Source organism: Heterodontus francisci, chromosome 20 (assembly GCF_036365525.1).
Source record: "Heterodontus francisci isolate sHetFra1 chromosome 20, sHetFra1.hap1, whole genome shotgun sequence".
NCBI lineage: Eukaryota > Metazoa > Chordata > Chondrichthyes > Heterodontiformes > Heterodontidae > Heterodontus > Heterodontus francisci.
The window spans coordinates 11,841,139-11,862,202 of NC_090390.1; the positions used below are offsets into that span (position 1 = coordinate 11,841,139).

General features: G+C 44.0%; 1 protein-coding gene across 1 annotated transcript in view; it reads right to left on the bottom strand.

The window, feature by feature from the left end:
• The window catches only part of rufy2 (RUN and FYVE domain containing 2), a 347,850-nt gene extending 328,192 nt beyond the window's left edge, over nucleotides 1-19,658 (bottom strand). The window contains exons 1-3 of the mRNA XM_068053416.1: nucleotides 19,634-19,658; nucleotides 19,451-19,519; nucleotides 18,660-18,777 (exon numbers count right to left, since the gene is read on the bottom strand). Of these exons, the coding sequence (XP_067909517.1) occupies nucleotides 18,660-18,777; nucleotides 19,451-19,519; nucleotides 19,634-19,658 (212 nt within the window). The remainder of the gene's footprint in view (nucleotides 1-18,659; nucleotides 18,778-19,450; nucleotides 19,520-19,633) is intronic.
• Nucleotides 19,659-21,064: the final 1,406 nt, after the last annotated feature.

A 21,064-nucleotide genomic window follows, 5' to 3' on the forward strand; every position in this document is an offset into this window, starting at 1 on the left:
CCATTAAAACCATTACTCTCCCTGCTACAGCCCTCATCTCTGTTTCCATAAATCCAAGGGGCGAAGACATGAACACTTATAGCAGACAACCAGTTTAACCATTCATCGCCAGAACTGGTTGGAGCCGCATGAAGCATTATTGGGTCCCATTCACCTCTGCCAAAACTGCTCACTATTCCAGGATTATCCTGGCTTCTATTCTCCATTACAAAACGTATTCTTAAACCCCGTTCCTCTGCCTCCTCCATCACCACCTCCAAGTACAAGGACCTCACAAAAAACTTATTGTCACCAAGATGGAGACCATTCATTCAGCTGCCTATCCTGCTTCCCTTCCTTCCCTAATCCACCGAGACAAACTTCCAACTAAGGATCCCCCCACCCCATATGCCCTAACCCTGAACTCGCATCTTTCTCGAGCTTCTGTCGCATTGCTGACCACTCAACATCCTCATGGCCCCCATGTTTGCTCATATTGTTAACGACTCTTTTTCAGGTGCTGTCCCCTCTCCTTCAAGTCTGCTGTCATCACTCCTTCCCTCAAAAAACCCATCCTGGACCCTCTGCCCTTGCAAACTACCAATCTCCAACCTCCCTTACCTCTCCAAAGTCCTTGAACACATTGCTGCCTCCCAAATCCTTGCCCATCTTTCCCAAAGCTCCATGCTTGAATCCCTCCAATTATGTTTCCGCCCTTGCCACAGCACCAAAACAGCTCTCAAAGTCACAAATGGCATTCTATTGACAGTGACAAAGATAAACTATCAGTCCTCGTCCTCCACCTGACTGTAGCCTTTCACATAGCTGACCACACCTTCCTCCTTCAATGCTTCTCCTCCATCATCCACCTATATGGGACTGCCGTCATCTGGTTTCATTCTTCTCACATCCTACTCTGCACAGTTACCTCTAGAGTCTCCCAAGGATCAACCTTTGGCCCCCTATTTCACATCTGGATACTGCCCCTTGGCAACATCAACCATAAACACGTCAGGTTCCACAGGTACACTGACGTCACCCAGCTCTATCTAACCCCCGCCTCTCTTGATTCCTTCATGGTCTCTAATTTATCACACTGCTTGTCCAACATCCAGTACTGGATGAGCAGAAAATTCCTCCATCTAAATACTGGGAAGATTGAAGTCTTTGACTTCAGTCCCTGCCACAAACTCTGTTCCCTAGCTACCGACTCCATCTCTCTCCTGGCAACTGTTTGAGGCTGAATCAGACAGCTTGCAACCTTAGTGTCGTAATTGACCACAAGATGAAATTCCAACCACATATCATTAATCACACCATCACTAATACACCTATTTAGTCCTCTGTAACATCGCCCATCTCCAACCCTGCCTCAGCTCAACTGCTACTGAAATCTTCATCTGGGCCTTTGTGAACTCTTGACTACGCCAATGCTCTCCTGGCTGCCTCGCATCTTCCATCCTCAAATCCTGAGCTCATCCAAAACTTGCCCGCATCCTAACTTGCACCAAGTCCCATTCAACCATCACAGCACAGGCGGAGGCCTTGTAGCCCATTGTGTCTTTGTCAGCCAAAAAAAATATCTGACCTAATCCCTCTTTTCCAGCTGTTGGTCCATAGCCCTGTAGATTACGGCACAAATGCATATGCAAGTATTTTTAAATGTGATTAGGGTTTCTGCCTCTACCACCCTTTCAGGCAGTGAGTTCCAAATCATTACCACCCTTTGAGGGAAAACAAATTCTCTAATCCTCTCTAACCCTTCTGCCAATTACTTTAAATCTATGTCCCCTGGTTACTGACCTTCCTATCCACTCTATCGAGGCCCCTCATAATTTTGTACACCTCAATTAAATCTGCCCTCAGCCTACTCTGTTCCAAAGAAAACAAACCCTGCCTACTCAACCTTTCCTCATGGCTAAACTTCTCCATTCCTGGCTGCATCTTCATAAATCTCCTTTGTACCCTCTCCAGTGCAATCACATCCTTCCTGTAACGCAGTGACCAGAACTGTACACAGTGCGGTCTAACTAGTGTGTTATGCAGTTCTAGCATAATCTCCCTTCTCTTATATTCTCTGCCTTGGCAAATAAAGGGAAGTATTCCATACACCTTCTTAACCATCTTATCTACCTGTCCAGCCACCTTTAGGAATCTGTGGACATGCAATCCAAGGTCCCTCTGTTCCTCTACACTTCTTCGTACCACCATTTATTGTGTATTCCCTTGTCTTGCCTCCCCTGTATGCATTACCTCACACTTCTCCAGATTGAATTCCATCTCCCACTTTTCCGTCCACCCAACCAATCTATTGGCATCTTCCTGCAGTCTACAGCTTTCTTCCCATCAACCACATGGCCATTTTTTGTATCACCTGCAAATTTCTCAATTATGCCCCCTACATTTAAGTTGAAATGATTGATGTATACCGCAAACAGTAAGGGGCCCAGTACTGAGCCCTGCAGAACCCCACTGGAAACAGGCTTCCAGTCACAACATCACCCATCGACGATTGCCTTTTGCTTCCCGTCACTGAGCAAATATTGGATCCAAAAGGCCTTTAACTTGCTGACCAGGCTGCCATGTGGGACCCTGTCAAAAGCCTTGCTAAAATCTATGTAGATAACATTGAAAGCACAAAATTGACACTCACTGAATTTTTTGAGGAAGTAACAATCAAATTAGTCAGACACAACCTTCCCTCAATAAATCAACACTGTAGTTAACCCTTGATTAATTTGTGCCTTTCTAAATAATGATTTATCCTGTCCCTCCAATAATTCGCCCACTACCAAGATTAGGCTGACTGACCTGTATTTACTCAGTCTATCCCTTCCTCACTTTTTAAACAACCATACAACATTCTTTCAAAATTCTCATCCTTGTTTTCAAATCCCTCCATCACCTCGCCCTCCCCATCTTTGTACCCTCCAGCCCTCCGAGATCTCAGTGCTCTTCCAATTCTGGCTTCCTGAGCATCACCAATTTTAATCGCTCTCCCATTGGTGATGGCGCCTTCAGCTAACTAGGCCCTAAGCTCTGGCATTCCTTCTCTAAACTTCTCCATCTCTCTCCTCCTTTACGACGCCATTGAGAAACAAAAACTCTGCAAGAAAGATACATCCATGGCTTATGAAGGAACTTAAGGATAGCATTAGATTAAAAGAAGAGGCTTATAATGTTGCAAAGAATAGTAGCAAGTCTGAGGATTGGGAGTGTTTTAGAAACCAGCAAAGGGCCACCATAAAAAGGGGAAAAAATAGAGAGTAAAACTAGCCAGGAATTTAAAAATAAATTATGAGCTTTTACAAATATATAAAAAGGAAGAGTAGCTAAAGTAAATGTTGGTCCCTTTGAAGCAAGACATGAGAAACTATCATGGGGAATGAGAAAATGGCAGAGATTTTGAACAAATATTTTATGTCTGTCTTCACAGTAGAAGACACAGGCTGAACACCAGAAATAGAGGGTAACCTAAGGGCTAATAAGAGTGAGGAAATTAAGGTAATCAATAACAGAGGAAAAGTAGTAGAGCAACTCAAGGGACTAAAATCCGATGGCCTACATCCTCGGGTTCTAAAAGAGATAGCTGCAGAGATAGGGATGCGCTGGCTGCGATTTTCCAAAATTCCTTAGACTCTAGAATGGTCCCAGCAGATTGGAAGTTAGCAAATGTAATACCACTGTGAGAACAGAATTTTCGAGAACAGAATAATATGGGGAAACTTAAGGTGAAATAATTAATCAATCATGTACTACTAGTAAACTAACTTTAGAGCTTCAGTAGACAGCTTATCAGAAATTAATAGTAGCCCATTCAGTGCTGTAGGGACAGCTTATCAGAATGACTTCACAGCTTCAGGGATGCACAGACAGCTTATCAGTAGGAGTAGACTAGCAAGCAAAACTAACAGGACAGCTGCAGGCTGCTTAATAATAACCCTTTGTATAACAGTCAGCCTAACCGTTCACAAGGAGATAAGGGGATGAGAAACTGCTAGAGTAAGGAGGTGCAACAAATTGACAAGGCAGGACCCCAATCAGACCATAACACCAAGAAACTGCAGAGTTTGTAAACCAATTGGGAACATAAAGGGGGTGTCACTGATGTGTATGAAGAACTACAAGAAAGGCTTGATTTCCTTGCTCCATCCCCAGAGGAAGGTGGAGGCAAAGGTGTTGTTGTAGTTTGCTTTGCTGATGATGTAACCAAGAAGTACTGCAATAAAGTTTCTTAAAGCTACTGTCGGACTTCGTCTCTCTTTGTGCAACTAATGGGATCCAACACCACTATTCAAGAAAGGAGAGAGAGAAAACAGGGAAATATAAGCCAGTTAGACCGACATCAATCATCGGGAAAAGTACAGTATGATTACAAGAAGTCAACATGGTTTTACAAAAGAGAAATCCTATTTGACAAATTTATTAGAGTTTTTTGAAGATGTAATTAGTTAAAGGGGAAGCATAACAGTCAGCCTAACCAATTATTTGATAATGTGCCACACAAAAGCTTAATATACAAGATAAGGGCTCATGGAGTTGGGGGTGATATGTTAGCACAGATAGAGAATTGGATAACGGACAGGAATCACTCAGTAGGGATAAATGGAGCATTTTTGACTTGTCAGGCTGTTACTAGTGGAGTTCTACAAGGATTGGTGCTGGGGCCTCAGCTATTTACAATCTATATTGTTACAACCGAGGCGGGAGAAATGCACTGTCAATTCAGTCCCATTACTTCACAGGTCGCAACACATTATTAAAGTTTTCTCACCCAACCGAAAAACAGCCAAATTAAACCCTCTGGTAACCCCCAGAATAAAACAGACCAAACCAGGTATCTTTAGACAACAATTAACTGTTTATTAAAACTAAATCTTAAACACTATTAAGATAAGCCTATGTCTAAAGACCTTATAACTTCTTATTTTAATCTAATCCCCATTCACACACAGACATTCAAAACCAACAGTTAACCAGTTTTTAAAGGTTTTTTTTAAAATCAGCTATTTAAGAATAAATAAATAAGTCTTTGTGGGTTACGTTCCTGATGGATGAGATATCCTTGTGTGAAAATAATCAAATGCCTCTCAAAGTCTTCACACGGATTTGATGAAACAGTCTGTTCCTGATAGGCATTTAAACTCTTCAGCTGCAGCAGGCATCAAACAGTCCTTTAACACAAGGAGTGTAGCAATAGGTCCGCTCGGATTTTAAAACAGACAGTCTCTCAATCAAAACTTTACTCCAGCAGTACAAATGGTCTCTTCAAAGGGTTTTTTCCCCTCTTTAGACAATTAACTCAGTCTGTAACTCATTGTAGAATTTCTGCTGAGAAAAATAAACAGCTCCCCTCTTCAGCAGCATGCTTCACTGGTGGCTGGTTCAGACCGGATTTTGCCAATTTTACACAGTCAAATTGAAACATTACACCATGTGACCTCTATCTGCTGCTGTGACCTGGTGACAGGTGCAGCTGGCGTCCTGTGCTCAGTCTTAAAAGCACACTGTTTTCAAACAGAGTCTTAAAGGCACACACTTAATCGAAGGAGAAAAAAAGAAACAGTTCTGTGATACTCTAAACATTTTCTCACATGCACCCATTCACTCTACTGATAATTTACAGCATTTTCCTTGTACCATCGCCATCCATATAAGTAAACATGGTTAAATTCAAGACAAAGTGTCAGCGATGGTGTTGTGCATCTCGAGTTTTGTTGGAGTCGCACCCATCCAGGCAAGTGGAGAGTAGTGCCTTGTAGATGGTGGACAAGCTTTGGGAGTCAGGAGGTGAGTTAGTCGCCGCAGGATTCCTAGCCTCTGAGCTGCTCTTGTAGCCATGGTATGTATATGGCTACTCCAGTTCAGATTCTGGTCAATGGTAACCACCCTTCCCCCACCCCCGCTCCTAAAATAGGTACAATTTTTAAATGATAAGGCTGTAACAATAAACTCCATCTAAATATTCTAGCATTTCGGTTTTAAATTTTTCCACAAATATTAATGGGTTATGGTCCATGTATATTATTGTTTCATCATAGTCTTGGCGGACATATACTTCGAAATGTTTGAGAGCCTGCAAAAGTCCTAATGCTTCTTTTTCCACAGAGGAATAATTTTTTTTGATGGCAATTTAGTTTTCTTGAGAAGTACCCTACTGGCTTCTCTATGCCCGATTCATCATTCTGCAATAGGACTGCACCAACCTGCACACATCAATCGCAATTTTAAAGGGTTTAGCAAAATTTGGAGCAGCCAACACTTGGTTAAGATTTCCTTAAGCTTTTCAAAAACTGCCTGGCATTCATCTGACCATACTACTTTGTTTTTTTTTGTAGCAAATGTGTTAATGGAGCAGTCACAGTACTAAAATTAGATTAGATTAGAGATACAGCACTGAAACAGGCCCTTCGGCCCACCGAGTCTGTGCTGAACATCAACCACCCATTTATACTAATCCTACACTAATCCCATATTCCTACCAAACATCACCACCTGTCCCTATATTTTCCCTACCACCTACCTATACTAGTGACAATTTATAATGGCCAATTTACCTATCAACCTGCAAGTCTTTTGGCTTGTGGGAGGAAACCGGAGCACCCGGAGAAAACCCACGCAGACACAGGGAGAACTTGCAAACTCCACACAGGCAGTACCCGGAATCGAACCCGGGTCCCTGCAGCTGTGAGGCTGCGGTGCTAACCACTGCGCCAGTGTGCCGCCCTAAATTCTGTACAAATCTCCTGTAAAAAAACTGCACATCCCTAAAAATCTCATTATTCCCCATTTAGATTTTAGGATGGGAACTCTACCAAGGCTCATACTTTTACCGTTTTTGGCAATACCTGTCCTTGCCCCATTGTGTCCGAAGTAGATTGCTCTTGCTTTGCCGAATTCGCTTTTTTTCCAGATTTATCACTAAGTCCCCTGCTTGTAATTTTTTTAACAGAATTTTTAGCCGGTTCTTGCCAAGTGTTACTGTATATTAGTACATCATTGAGATACACTACACAGTTGGGAACACTGGCTACCACCTGATTCATTAATATTTGAAAAGTGGCTGGGGCATTTTTTAGCCCGCATGGCATCACCCGGCACTGATAAAGACCATCATGTGTTACAAAAGCTGATACCTCTTTGGCTCAAGGAGTCAAAGGAACTTGCCAATATCTCTTTAACAAGTCGATCTTGGTAAGAAACTGAGCATTGCCCACTGTCGATACAGCATTCTAAATGCGGAATTGGGTAGGAGCCCGCCTTCATTACCGCATTGACTTTTCTGCAGTCTATACAAAATTGGGTAGACCCATCAAGTTTAGTTACTAGAACTATTGGTGAACTCCAGCTGCTTTGACCAGATCCGATCAAATTATTCTCCAGCATATATTGGATTTCTGCTTTTACTTGGGCCTGATTGTCTGGACTTAAGCGGTAAGGATGCTGTTTTAAAGGAACAGTTCCTCCTATATCCACATCATGTAAGGTTGTACATTCCAGCTTATCCCTACAGACGCTTTTAAATTTTGTGAAAAGCCTGGTTAGGTCTTCACGTTAGAGGCCTGCTACCCGACCCGAACCCGATGCGACCCGACGACATGTGTCGGGTGTGGGTCAGGTCGGGCCCATCTTCCAGGGCCAGCTTTCAGGCTCGGATCGGGCCAAGTCCAGGTTGGGACCGGACACACATGGGAAGTGCTCTGCTGCTAAGTATTGAAATTTTAAAAATTTAACTGAGCTGGGAGTCCTGGACCAAACTGAGTCTGTGCAGTGAGCGAGTAACGTCACTATGACATCATCGCGCGTGCACTGCTGCTTCTTGCAGGTTCGGTGTCAGGAAGGTAAGTAAAAGGGATGGTCGGGTTGGGCTCGGGGCAAAATCGGAGGGACTCGGGCCGGGTCGGGCTTGGGTCCGCTGTGATTCGATTGGGTTCTTTTTCCCAACCTAAAGCAGGCCTCTACTTCACGTTGTTTTGCCTCTAAATACAAAAGCATGTTTTCCAATTTTCCTCGCCATTCTGTACTTGCTAACCTGATAGTTGGAGGTTCAATCTGAGAATTGTCTATGTCTCCTTCTGCCTCATCCTCACTATCCTTTTCCTTCTCAACAGTCCCCATTACCTGACATACCTGTACTGGCGTATCCTCCTTCCTGCGATAGTATTGCTTTAACAAATTGATGTGACATAACTGGTTCTTCTTCTGGCGATCAGGGGTGTCAATCAATTAATCTACCTTACCCACTCTTTTGATCACTCTATATGCGCCAATGAACCATGCTTTTAATGGTTCCCTGTACCAGTAACACCACCAATACTTCATCCCCTTGTTGAAAATTACAGGTTTTTGCATTCTTGTCTGCCCATTTTTTCATATTGGCTTGGGATGCTTGAAGGCGTTCCTGAGCCCTACAAAACTGCTTCACAACCTTTATAAGGCCTGGCCAGTAATAATGTTGGCTTATACGTGATCTGGTCTTCCGAATTCCCCTATGTCCTGCAAAAAGATCATGTGCGAGCTTTAATAATCCTTGGCGATGTTTAGGTGGTACCACTATCTGTTGAACAACAGTCCAGTCTTCGTCCGCAGGTCTATCAGGCGGTCTCCATTTCCTCCTCAAAATCCCGTTTGCCATATAATAGCCTACTGGAACTCCTTTCGTCTCAACTTCTGTCAGAGTCATCTGTGCTATTCAGTCTATCTCTGGATCAGTTTGCTGGGCTGCAATTATAAAAGATCTGTTAAACATCTCATTTGGATGATCTAAATTCCCAAATAAGGGTTTCAGATACTTGGCTATCTGTTTGTGGTGCCACTTTTATCGCCGACAATGGATCCCTGTTTCGCCATTGCTCGGGGGACAGCACATGCAGGAAATATTCCTGGAATTTATTCCTGTAATTGTTCTGTTTCCCTAACTTCACTTGGTTCCTCTGCAATTATAAGAGAAACTGATACTTTTGATCCAGCCAAATCATTTTCTAGGAGTACATCAATTCCCTCTACTGGCAAACTGTGGACATCTCCTACATTTACCATCCCAGAAATAAAGTCACTCTCTAGGCGTACTTTATATAAAAGGTACAAGTACATACTCCCCGCCAACTCCATGAACTGAACTTTTAACATTCAGGGCACTCTCTGGTGGAAACATTATATCTTTCCCCAGCAAGAGTGTTTGGGTTGCTCCTGTATCCCTGACAATAAAGATAGGTTTTCCTGTCTCACTTAAAGGATATGGAGTTACTTTCCCTTTGATAAAAATTCATTATAGCTTTTTGGTATCTTATTTTAAACCTCGACACTTACTTTAGGTTTTGTATCTAGTTTTACAGCTGCTGATAAAGCTATAGCCTGGTCTGCTCTACTCTGTCATTTGCTTTTTTTTTTATTCATTTCATAGGATGTGGGCATCGCTGTCCAGGCCAGCATTTATTGCCCATCCCTAATTGCCCTTGAGAAGGTGGTGGTGAGCTGCCTTCTTGAACAGCTGGGGTAGGTACACCCACAGTGCTGCAAGGAAGGGAGTTCCAGGATTTTGACCCAGCGACAGTGAAGGAACGGCGATATAGTTCCTAGGCTGGATGGTGTGTGGCTTGGAGGGGCACTTGCAGGTGGTGGTGTTCCCATGCGACTGCTACTCTTGTCCTTCTAGGTGGTAGAGGTTGGGGGTTTGGAAGGTGCTGTTTAAGGAGCCTTGGTGCATTGCTGCAATGTACACACTGGTACACACTGCTGCCACTGTGCATCGGTGGTGGAGGGAGTGAATGTTTGTGGCTGGGGTGCCAATCAAACGGGTTGCTTTGTCCTGGATGGTATTGAGCTTCATGAGTGTTGTTGGAGCTGCACCCATCCAGGCAAGTGGAGAGTATTCCATCACACTCCTGACTTGTGCCTTGTAGATGGTGGACAGGCTTTGGGGAGTCAGGAGGTGAGTTATTCACCGCAGGATTCTTAGCCTCCGACCTGCTCCTTTTGCTTTTTTTTATAAAAGAGATACAGCACTGAAACAGGCCCTTCGGCCCACCGAGTCTGTGCCGACCATTAACCACCCATTTATACTAATCCTACACTAATCCCATATTCCTACCACATCCTCACCTGTTCCTATATTCCCCTACCACCTACCTATACTAGGGGCAATTTATAATGGCCAATTTACCTATCAACCAGCAAGTCTTTTGGCTGTGGGAGGAAACCGGAGCACCCGGAGGAAACCCACGCAGACACAGGGAGAACTTGCAAACTCCACACAGGCAGTACCCAGAATTGAACCCGGGTCACTGGAGCTGTGAGGCTACGGTGCTAACCACTGCACCACTGTGCCGCCCTCTTATAACCACAGTATTTATCTGGCTACTCCAGTTCAGTTTCTGGTCAATGGTAACCCCCAGGTTATTGTTAGTGAGGGATTCAGCGCTCGTACTGCCATTGAATGTCAAGGGGAGATGGTTAGATTCTCTCTTGTTGGAGATAGTCATTGCCTGGCACCTGTGTGGCACAAATGTTACTTGCCACTGATCAGCCCAAGCCTGGATATTGCCCAGGTCTTGCTGCTTTTCTACACTGCTTCAGTATGAGGAATCGCGAATGGTGCTGAATGTTGAGCAATCATCAGTGAACATCCCCACTTCTGACCTTATGATTGAAGGAAGGTCATTGATGAAGCAGCTGAAGACGGTTGGGCCGAGACACTAACCTGTGGAACTCCTGCAGTGATATCCTGGAGCCGAGATGATTGACCTCCAACAACCACAACCATCTTCCTGTGTGCAAGGTACAACTCCAACCAGCGGAGAGTTTTCCCTGATTCCTATTGACTCCAGTCTTGCTGGGGCACCTTGATGCCATACTCGGTCAAATGCTGCCTTGACGTCAAGGGCAGTCACTCTCACCTCACCTCTTGAGTTCAGCTCATTTGTTCATGTTTGAACCAAGGTTGTAATGAGGTCAGGAGCTGAGTGGCCCTGGCAGACCCAACTTGAGCATCACTGAGCAGGTTATTGCTAAGCAAGTGCCCCTTGATAGCACTGTCAATGACACCTTCCATCACTTTACTGATGATCAAGAGTAGACTGATGGGACAGTAATTGGCTGAGTTGGATTTGTCCTGGTTTTCTGTGTACAGGACATACCTGGGCAATTTTCCACATTGCTGGACATTTCTCAGCCACTGTTGTAGCTGTACTGGAACAGCTTTGCTAGGGGCGAGGCAAATTCTGGAGCACAGGTCCTCAGTACTATTGCCGGAATGTTGTCAAGGCCTGTAGCCTTTGCAGTATCCAGTGCCTTCAGTCATTTCTTGATATCACGTGGAGTGAAGCAAATTGGTTATAGACTGGCATCTGTGATGCTGGGGACTTCAGGAGGAGGCCGAGATGAATCATCCACTTGGCACTTCTGACTGAAGATTGTTGCAAATGCCTCAGCCTTGTCTTGTGCACTGATGTGCTGGGCTTCCACATCATTGAGGATGGAGATATTTGTGGAACCGCCTCCGCCTGTTAGTTGTTTAATTGTCCGCCACCATTCACGACTAGAGGTGACAGGACTGCAGGGCTTAGATCTGATCCGTTGGTTGTGGGATCGCTTGGCTCTGTATATTGCATGCTGCTTACAGTGGTGTTGCTCCTGGCATGCCCACCTGCATTCTTCATTGAACCAGTGTTGATCCCCCAGCTTAATGGTAATGTGAGATTGGGGGTATGCCAGGCCATGAGGTTACAGATTGTGGCTGAGTACAGTTCTGCTGCTGCTGATAGCCCATAGCGCCTCATGGATGCCCAGTTTTGCATTGCTAGATCTATTCGAAATCTATCCCACTTAGCACGGTGGTAGTGCCACACAACATGATGCCGGGTATCCTCAATGTGAAGACAGGACTTCGTCTCCACAAGGGCTGTGCGGTGGTCACTCCTACCAATACTGTCATCCACAAATGCATCTGTGGCAGGCAGATTGGTGAGGATGAGGTTAAGTATGTTTTTCCCACTTGTTGGTTCCTTCACCACCTGCCGCAGACCCAGTCTAGCAGCTGTGTCCTTTCGGACTCGGCCAACTCGGTCAGTAGTGGTGCTACCAAGTCACTCTTGGTGATGGACATTGAAGTCCCGCACCCAGAGTACATTTTGTGCCCTTGCCACTCTCAGTGCTTCCTCCAAGTGGTGTTCAACATGGAGGAGTACTGATTCATCAGCTGAAGGGAGGCAATAGGTGGTAATCAGCAGGAGGTTTCCTTGCCCAGGTTTGACCTGATGCTGGGTTTGCCGTTGTCATTTCCGGTGCCTACGTCGATGCCGGGTGGTTCAGTTTCAATCCCTATCAACTTTTTAGCAGTTAGGTACAACTGAGTGGCTTGCTAGGACATTTCAGAGGGCATTTTAAGAGTCAACCACATTGCTGTGGGTCTGGAGTCATATGTAGGCCAGACCAGGCAAGGACAGCAATTTCCTTCCCTAAAGGATATTAGTGAACCAGATGGGTTTTTGCAACAATCAACAATGGTTTCATGGCCATCATTAGACTAGCTTTTTAATTCCAGGTTTTTTTTTATTAATTGAATTCAAATTCCACCTTCTGCCATGGTGGGATTTGAACCCATGTCCCCAGAGGAATATCCTGCGTCTCTGCGTTACTAGTCCAGTGACAATACCACTACACCACCACCTCCCCTTTGCCTATCCCAACAAGTCCTATGGGTTTACCTCGCAATTTCCAGCATTCTGAGCGAAGATGACTCACTTTGTGGCAATGGTAACACTTCGGCTTGAGAACCTCACTTTTAACCACAGAACTTCCTTTCTGGCCTGAGGTGGTGATCCTGGGGCATTCCCAGCTGTTCCTTCTTATCTCCCATTATCTGCCTTCCTTTCACTCTCCCACTTTCTATCCTTCTCAGGTTTATGAGGTGACGGACAAAAGGTTTTGGTTTATTCAGATGCTCAAAATCATCAGCAATTTCTGCTGCTTGCCTAGATTTCAAAACATTCAGGTTATCTACATGAGTTCTTACTACTGAAGGAATTGAATTTTTAAACTCTTCCAAGAGAATCAACTCTTGAAGGCTCTCATATGTGGTTTCCATCTTTAATACTCATATCCAATTGTCAAAATTAATTTGCTTCATCCTCTCAAATTGTACATACGTCTGCCCAGCCAATCTCCGGAAGTTCCGATACTTCTGATGGTAAGCTTCAGGGACTAACTCATACGCAGCGAGAAAGTCTTTTTTCTGCCATCTCAAAATCTGCAGAAGCCTCTTCAGGAAGCATGGCATAAACTTCATGAGCTCTGCCTAGCAACCTGCTCTGCTTAAGCAGTGCCCGGCTTTCCTTCGACCATTTCATCTGTTTAGCTACTTTTTCAGAAGATATGAAAAATGCCTCTACGTCCTTTTCCTCAAACTTAGGAAGAGCTTGTACAATTTAAACAGCTTTTCATTAGGTCCTGGGCTGAATTCAGATCCTTCCTGACCCGAATTTTCCCTGGAGTCAAGACTACCCCTTTGTCTTAATTCCATCTCTCTTAAATTCCCTTTCTTCTCTTTCACTGCTTCTCTGATGTGCTCTCTCTTTCTCCCTTTCCTCTTTTTCCAATTCAAGTTTTCTTATTGCTATTTCTTTTTCCTGTTGAAGCCTAAGTTTTTCCATTTCTACTTGCCAATACCACTGCATCACTCTCTGACTTCTTCCAATTTTAAATGTTGGGCTATTTCGTCAATTATCACTGTTTTTTTGGCACCTGATTTGAATTTTAACCCCAATTTTGCCGCCAATTCTTTTAGTTTCTTCTTAGTTACAGCTATCAAGTCACAGAAGGAAGCATTCTCCTTTCCCAGAAACTCTGCTGCAACTGCTAATACCATTCTGATGGTATGAACTGTACCTTATTGCACAAGAAACCTGATTCCTTTCATTTTTTCAGAATTGGTGTTAGATTTGGATCCCGACAATTGAGCACCCCAATTAATATGATCCCAGACGCAAGACCCCAATTTATGGGTTATCCCAGAGACCAACAATTAATATGATTCCAAACACAAGCCCTCCAATTAATCTGATCCCAGGCGAACCCCCAATTAATATGTTAAGACCGAGGCAGAAGAAATGCACTGTTAATTCAGCCCCATCACTCCACAGGTCTCAGCATATTAAAGTTTTCCCACCCAACCGGAAAACAGACAAATTATATCCTCTAGTAACCCCCAGAATAAAACCGACCAAACCAGGTATCTTTAGGCCACAAATGAACTATTCATTAATACTAAATCTTAAACACTATTCAAATAAACCTAAATCTAAAGACCTTATAACCCTCTAATTTTAATCTAATTCCCCATTCACACATTTACATTCAAAACTAACAGTTAACCAGTTTTAAAAGTGATGTTTTTTAAAAATTAGCTGCTTAAGAATAAATAAGTCTTTGTGGGTTACGATCCTGATGGGTGAGGTATTTTAATGTGGAAATAATCAAATGCCTCTCAAAGTCTTCACATGGATTTGATGAAACAGTCTGTTCTTGATAGGCATTCAAACTCTTTGGCTGCAGCAGGCATCAAACAGTTCTTTAAACAAGGAGTGTAGCAATGGGTCCACTCGGAGTTTAAAACCAACAGTCTCTCAGTCAAAACTTTACTCCAGCAATACAAATGATCTCTTCAAAGGGTTTTTTTCTCCTTAAACAATTAATGCGGCCGATAGCTCATTGTAGAATTTCTGCTGAGAAAAATAGACAGCTCCCCTCTTCAGCAGCATGCTTCGCTGGTGGCTGGTTCAGACCAGCTTTTGACAGTTTTACACGCAGTCAATTCAAAGCATTATACCATGTGACCTCCATCGCCTGCTGTGGCCTAGTGAAAGGTGCAGCTGGCACCCTGTGCTCAGTCTTAAAGGCACACTGTTTTCAAACATAGTCTTAAAGGCACACACTGTTTTTAATCCGAGGAGAAAAAGGAAACAGTTCCATGACAATATTAATGACTTAGACAAAGAGATAGAGAGTAATGTATCTAAGTTTTCTGATGATACAAAGCTAGGTGGGAGTGCAAGCTGCGAGGAGTACACAAAGAGGCTGCAAAGAGAGATAGACAGGTTAAGTGAGTGGGCAGCAAGTGGCAGATGGAGTATAATGTAGGGAAGTGTGAGGTTATTCAATTTGGTTGTAAGAATAGAAAAGCAGAATTTTTTTTTTTTTTTTTAAAAGGCATGAAACATGAAAATCTTGATGTTAAGACAGACTTGGGTGTACTCGTACAAGGAACACAAGAAGTTAGTATGCAGGTATAGCAATCAATTAGGAAAGCAAATGACATGTTGGCCTTTATTGCAAGGGGATTGGAATACAAGAATAAAGAAATCTCACTACAACTGTACCGGACTTAAGTGAGACCACACCTGGAGTACTGTGTGCAATTTTGGTCTCCACATTTAAGCAAGGATATACCTACACTGGAGACAGTGCAGCGAAGGTTCACTAGATTGGTCCCTGGGATGAGACGGTTATTCTATGATGAGAGGCTGAATAAATTGGGTCGTCATTCTCAGGAGTTTAAAGGAATGAGAGCCTGAATTAATTGGGTCTACATTCTCAGGAGTTTCATTGATCTCATTGGAACATTCAAGATTATGAAGGGGCTTGACAGAGTAAATACTGAAATGCTGTTTCCCATGGCTGGGGAATCTAGAACAAAAGGGCACAATTTTAGGATAAGGAGCAGATCATTTAGGACTGAAATGAGGAGAAATTTCTTCAAATGGTTGTGAATCTTTGGAATTGTCTACACCAGAGTTGTGGATACTCCATCATAGAATATATTTAAGGCTGAGACAGACAGATTTTTCATCTCTCAGGGAATCAAGGGATATGAGGAGCAGGTGGGAAAGCAGAGTTGAGGCCCAAGATCTGCCATGATCATATTGAATGGCGGACCAGGCTCAACAGGCCGTATGGTCTACTCCTGCTCCTATTTCTTATGTTCTCCTTAAAGCCTAACTCTTTATCTAAGCTTTTGGTCACCAGTCCTAATATCTCCTCATATGGCTTAATACAAAATTTTGCTGATGTCGTTCCTGTGACTTGCCATGGGACATAACTACATTAACGATGCAATATAAATGCCAATGGTTGTTGTCATAAATGTTGTTGTCATAAAAGAATCAGCAAGGACAGGATGTTGAAAGACAGAGCCAAAACAGTAGAATACAAGCAGAGGAAATCATGCTCAAGCCAATATACGGGACATCCAATCTCTTTACACCTCCATCCCTCACCAGGACGGCCTGAGAACATCCCGTTTAAAAAAAGGAGGCCCAAACAGTCTCCATCCAGCAGCACCCTGCTCCATCTAGCTGAACATGTTCTCACATTGAACAACTTCTCCATTGACTCCACTCACTTCCTCGTTGCTACGGGTACCCACAGAATTGTTACAATGCAGGAGGCCATTCTGCCCATCGTGTCCACACTGGCTCACTGAAAGATCAATTCCTTCAGTTCCATTCCCCTGCCTTCTCCCACATAACCCTTCAATTCTTCCTTTTCATAGAACTGTCTGATTCCCTTTTGAATGCTTTAATTGAACCTGCCTCCACAACATTCTCAGGCAGTACATTCCAGACCTTAACCACTCAGTGTGCAAAAAAGTTCTTCCTCATGTCACTTTTGCTTCTCTTACCAAATATTTTAAATCTGTGCCCTCTTGTTCTCGATCCTTTCACAAGTGGGAACAGTTTCTATCTACTCTGTCCAGACCCCTCATGATTTTGAATACCTCTATCAAATCACCTCTCAGCCTTCTCTTCTCCAAGGAAAACAGTCCTAACTTCTACAATCTATCTTCATAACTGACCCACATGGGTCCTGCTTTTCCATGGGATTCATGGAACATTCTTTATTCCAATCCCAGTCAGGTCCCCTCCCTCATCACTTTTTCCAGTATATTGGTGATGCAGTTTCCCGCTCTCACCCAGAACTAGAAAACTTCAGCAACTTTGCTTCAAATTTCCACTATTCCCTCGCCTTCACATGATCCATCTCCGACTTCCCTTCTTCGGCTTCTCTATCTTCATTTCAGGGGAAAGGCTTTTGACCAATATCTACTACTATCCACGGACTCCCACAGCTATCTCAATTACACTTCCTCCCATCCCGCTTCCTGTAAGAACTCTGTTTTATTCTCCCAGTTTCACCATTTCTGTCATATCTGTTCTGATGATACCAGTGCTTCAAATATGTCTGCCTTTTTCCTCAACCAAGGATTCTCCAATACTGTGGTCAACGGAACCCTTGACTGTGTCAACGGAACCCATTTCCCGCATTCTGCCCTAACCACCTTCCCTCCCTCCCAGAACCACGACAGGGCTCCCCTCGTCTTCAACTTCCACACTACCAACCTCTGCATTCAACAGGTCATCCTCTGCCATTTCCGCCATCTCCAGTGTGATGTCACAACCTCTCCTCTCCTTTCTGCATTCTGACGGAACCATTCCCTCCCCAACACCTGGTCCACTCTTCAAACACCCCCAACACTTCCCAAGACACCTTCCCATGCAAGCACAGGAGATACAACATCTGCTCTTTCAACTCATCCTGTCCCACCATCCAGGGCCCCAAACATTCCTTCCTGGTGAAAAGGTCATTTACTTGTACTTCTTTCAATTTAGTATACTGTATTCGCTGCTTACAATGCAGTCTTCTCAACAGCAAGGAGAACAATATAGGTTGGGTAACGACTTTGCGGAACACTTGGTTCAGTTAGCACTTATGACCCTGAGCTTCTGGTCACCTGTCATTATAATTCTCCATTCCACTCCCAGTTGACACCTCTATCCTCACCCTCCTGCACTGTTCCAATCAAGCTCAAAAGAAGCTCAAGGACCTGCACCTCCTTTTGATTCGGCAGTTTACAACCTTCCAGACGCAACATGGAGTTCAACAAGTTCAGAGCATAACCACTGCTCCCATGTTTTCAGACAACGGCAGTTGGTCATGGTTCTGCTGTTGCATTTACACCTCTACCAGATCCATCTTTTGTTTCTTTACTTCTCCCATTACCATCCCCTTTTGCCATTTAATCTCTGATGCTTTCCACCCTATAACAGATCTTCCCTTTCATCCTTTTTCTACTTCAGCCTTGCTTAAAACCTGGTACATCTGTAACCTTTTCCAGTTCTGAGGAAAGGTCATCAACCTGGAAACTTACCTCTGTTTCTCTCAACAAATGCTGTCTCACCTGCTCAGTATTTCCAGTATTTTCCCTTTTTATTTCAGATTTCCAGAATCTGCAGTATTCCACATTGAATACCAGGGTTCAAAAGGCTTAAATGAGCAGCCCCTTTATACAAGCTTGAGGGGCTGTATGGCCTCCTCTTGTCCTTTTTTTCTGCTCACAAGTACATACTCCCTCCCGGTCACCTGCTTGGGCATCCTGCATACCCCAATCACCCAGAAGGATAATATTCCCATCAGCCGGAACAGCGAATGCTACAGCCAATCCCATCTGACTCCATTCCCACAGGGATCACTGTCCCACAACCAGGACTCGGGGCAGAAGCTGATGTCCCTCCCAGCTCAGAGCGAGGCTGCTCCAACTGAGATCAGGACTTGAAGCAGGATCTCCCTGATCACGTTTCAGAGATATTGCCGTCTTTCCTGGGAGCACGTGAAATCCAAATCCTTACTTTAACCCAGGCAGGTCCCGAACACTGGCTGCGATCTCGCTGACCTCAGGACACAGTTTCTCCACAAGTTCCAGGGGGCCCCATAGCGACTTGTCGTGACCCAGGAAAGACTTCTTCACTGCAGCACAAGAGAGGGAAACGTCAGGTTATAAACAGCATTGCTATCTGAAGTCTTCCCACTAAACCTTCAGGGGCACGACAAATGACCTCAGTGCTTCTGGGCCAGAGTTCCTGCTCCTGCAAAGCATGTCTGGGGATGTTGGCAGTAAACAGGATCAGGCTTGTCTGTGATGCACCCTGTGGTAAAACAGTCTACCAATGGCTACAGAGAGGACACGCTTTCCTCTGCTCCAAGAGACCCTGTTCTGCCTCTCCCATCCCTGAGAGACCTGCCCTGAAATGGTGCAACCAAAGTGTCCATTTTGGGGGGGGAGGGAGGGGGGTGTGATGGGGGCGCATGGGGATAAACGGGACAGTAGCACAAGGAAAATGGGAGCACAGAAAAAAACACCATCTTTCCTCTACCACCTTCCTGGGGTCCTTCAAATGGGCATCCAAGGTGCCCACAGAAACAGATGTCTTAATGATCCGTGCAAACTGGGGTCCTATGATGGCAATATGATCCCAATAAAAATTCAAGGTGAGATGGGTGACTGTGGACCTTTCTTTTAAAATAGCCTCATTAACCTGTATCGCTACCTTGAACAATTTTTGTACCTGTACCCCATTTCCTATGCAAGAAGATGTAGTCTCCCTATTACTCCAACCTAAATGGACTACCTCACACTTACCTATATTGATCACTAAGATCAAAAAACACTTTGGACAGACGCTGGGAGTAAAATTCAACTTCAAGAGCACTGAAGTCAATCAGATGGAAAATTACACAGGTTGTAAAACAGGTGCCTGATCCACCACTGCCCGATTTACATATAAACATACAAAGTAGGAGTAGGCCACTTGGCCCCTCGAGCCTGCTCCGCCATTCAACAAGCTCATGGCTGATCTGATTGTAACCTTGACTCCACATTCCCGCTTACCCCCGATAACCTTTCAACCCCTTGCTTATCATGAATCTATTCACCACTGCCTTTAAAATATTTAAAGACTCTGTTTCCACTGCCTTTTGAGGAAGAGTGTTCCAAAGACCACGACCCTCAGAGAAAAGTTTTCTCCTCATCTGTCTTAAATGGGTGACCCCTTATTTTTAAACAGTGACCCCTAGTTCTAGGTCCTCCCACAAGAGGAAACATCCCTTTGCACATCCACCCTGTCCACCATTTACAATGAAACTGAACTTCATCCGAATGCGTAGGAATGTAGAAAACACAAGTTCGACAGGAAACATTTCTCAGAATCTGTGACACTTCAAACTGTACAGGATTGACTCGAACTTAGAAAACAAAATGTTCTAAGGAGGACAGGGTGGGGGGGGGGGCAGGTGCAGCAGCACGAGGAGTACAATCAGTCTCACAACAACAGGTCAGGGAATTGAGGAAAACATGAAACAGGACTTTATGACTACACAGACCCCAAGGCAGGGCACTGGCATCAGATAAGGACAAGTGTGATGACCCAAGTGGTTGAATATTTGGATAACTCTGACTGGCTAGACTTACAGATGACAAGTGAGCTCCTAAGGCAAGCCTGTGTAAGCCGCGAGTGCCTAGAACCAGACAACATGGAGAGAACATCATACAATCCCTCTTGTTAGAGTGTTTATACAACATGAGGACCACCAAGAGAACATTCATCATTGAAAGCAAGACAATGACCTGGATTTTTCAGTCAGCTGCAAAGCAATGAAGCTTGTCACTGACCATGGAGAAAGCTGCCCACAAGATCTAGTGATGTCTGTTGCATGGACCACCCTTTCCTGATGTCAGTGTGAATCTGGCACCAAGTCAAGGGGCTCACGAGGCATCCAGAAAGTGATGTCATCAAGCAATGTAAGCAGCCAATCCCACTGAAGTATTCTCAGACAGCAAACAAGGAAGTAAAAACCACTGAATCTGTTCATTTTTGATTTTAACTTTTACAGAGTGAAATAAATGATAGGAACATGCACATTGTATTAAGGTACAAACTAGAATATAGTAATCTTTAAAAAGAAATTTTAATTTTGTGGAATTGTATTGGAGAAATTTAACATTTCACAGATATATCAGGCAGGGGAGTGGGACTGACTGAACAGCTTACTGGAGAGCCTGCATTGACTTGAAGGGCCAAATGGCCTCCTTCTGTGCCATAAATGACTCTATGACTATTCTTTCAGGGCCAGTGAGACCGTTCAGCAATAATTATTAATTTAGTCATTAAAAACTCAGTTACACAACATTCAACAAGGTTAAACATTTTCAAGGAATATTTCAATGAGGCTAACAGCGCAAAAAGGCAAGTTCCTA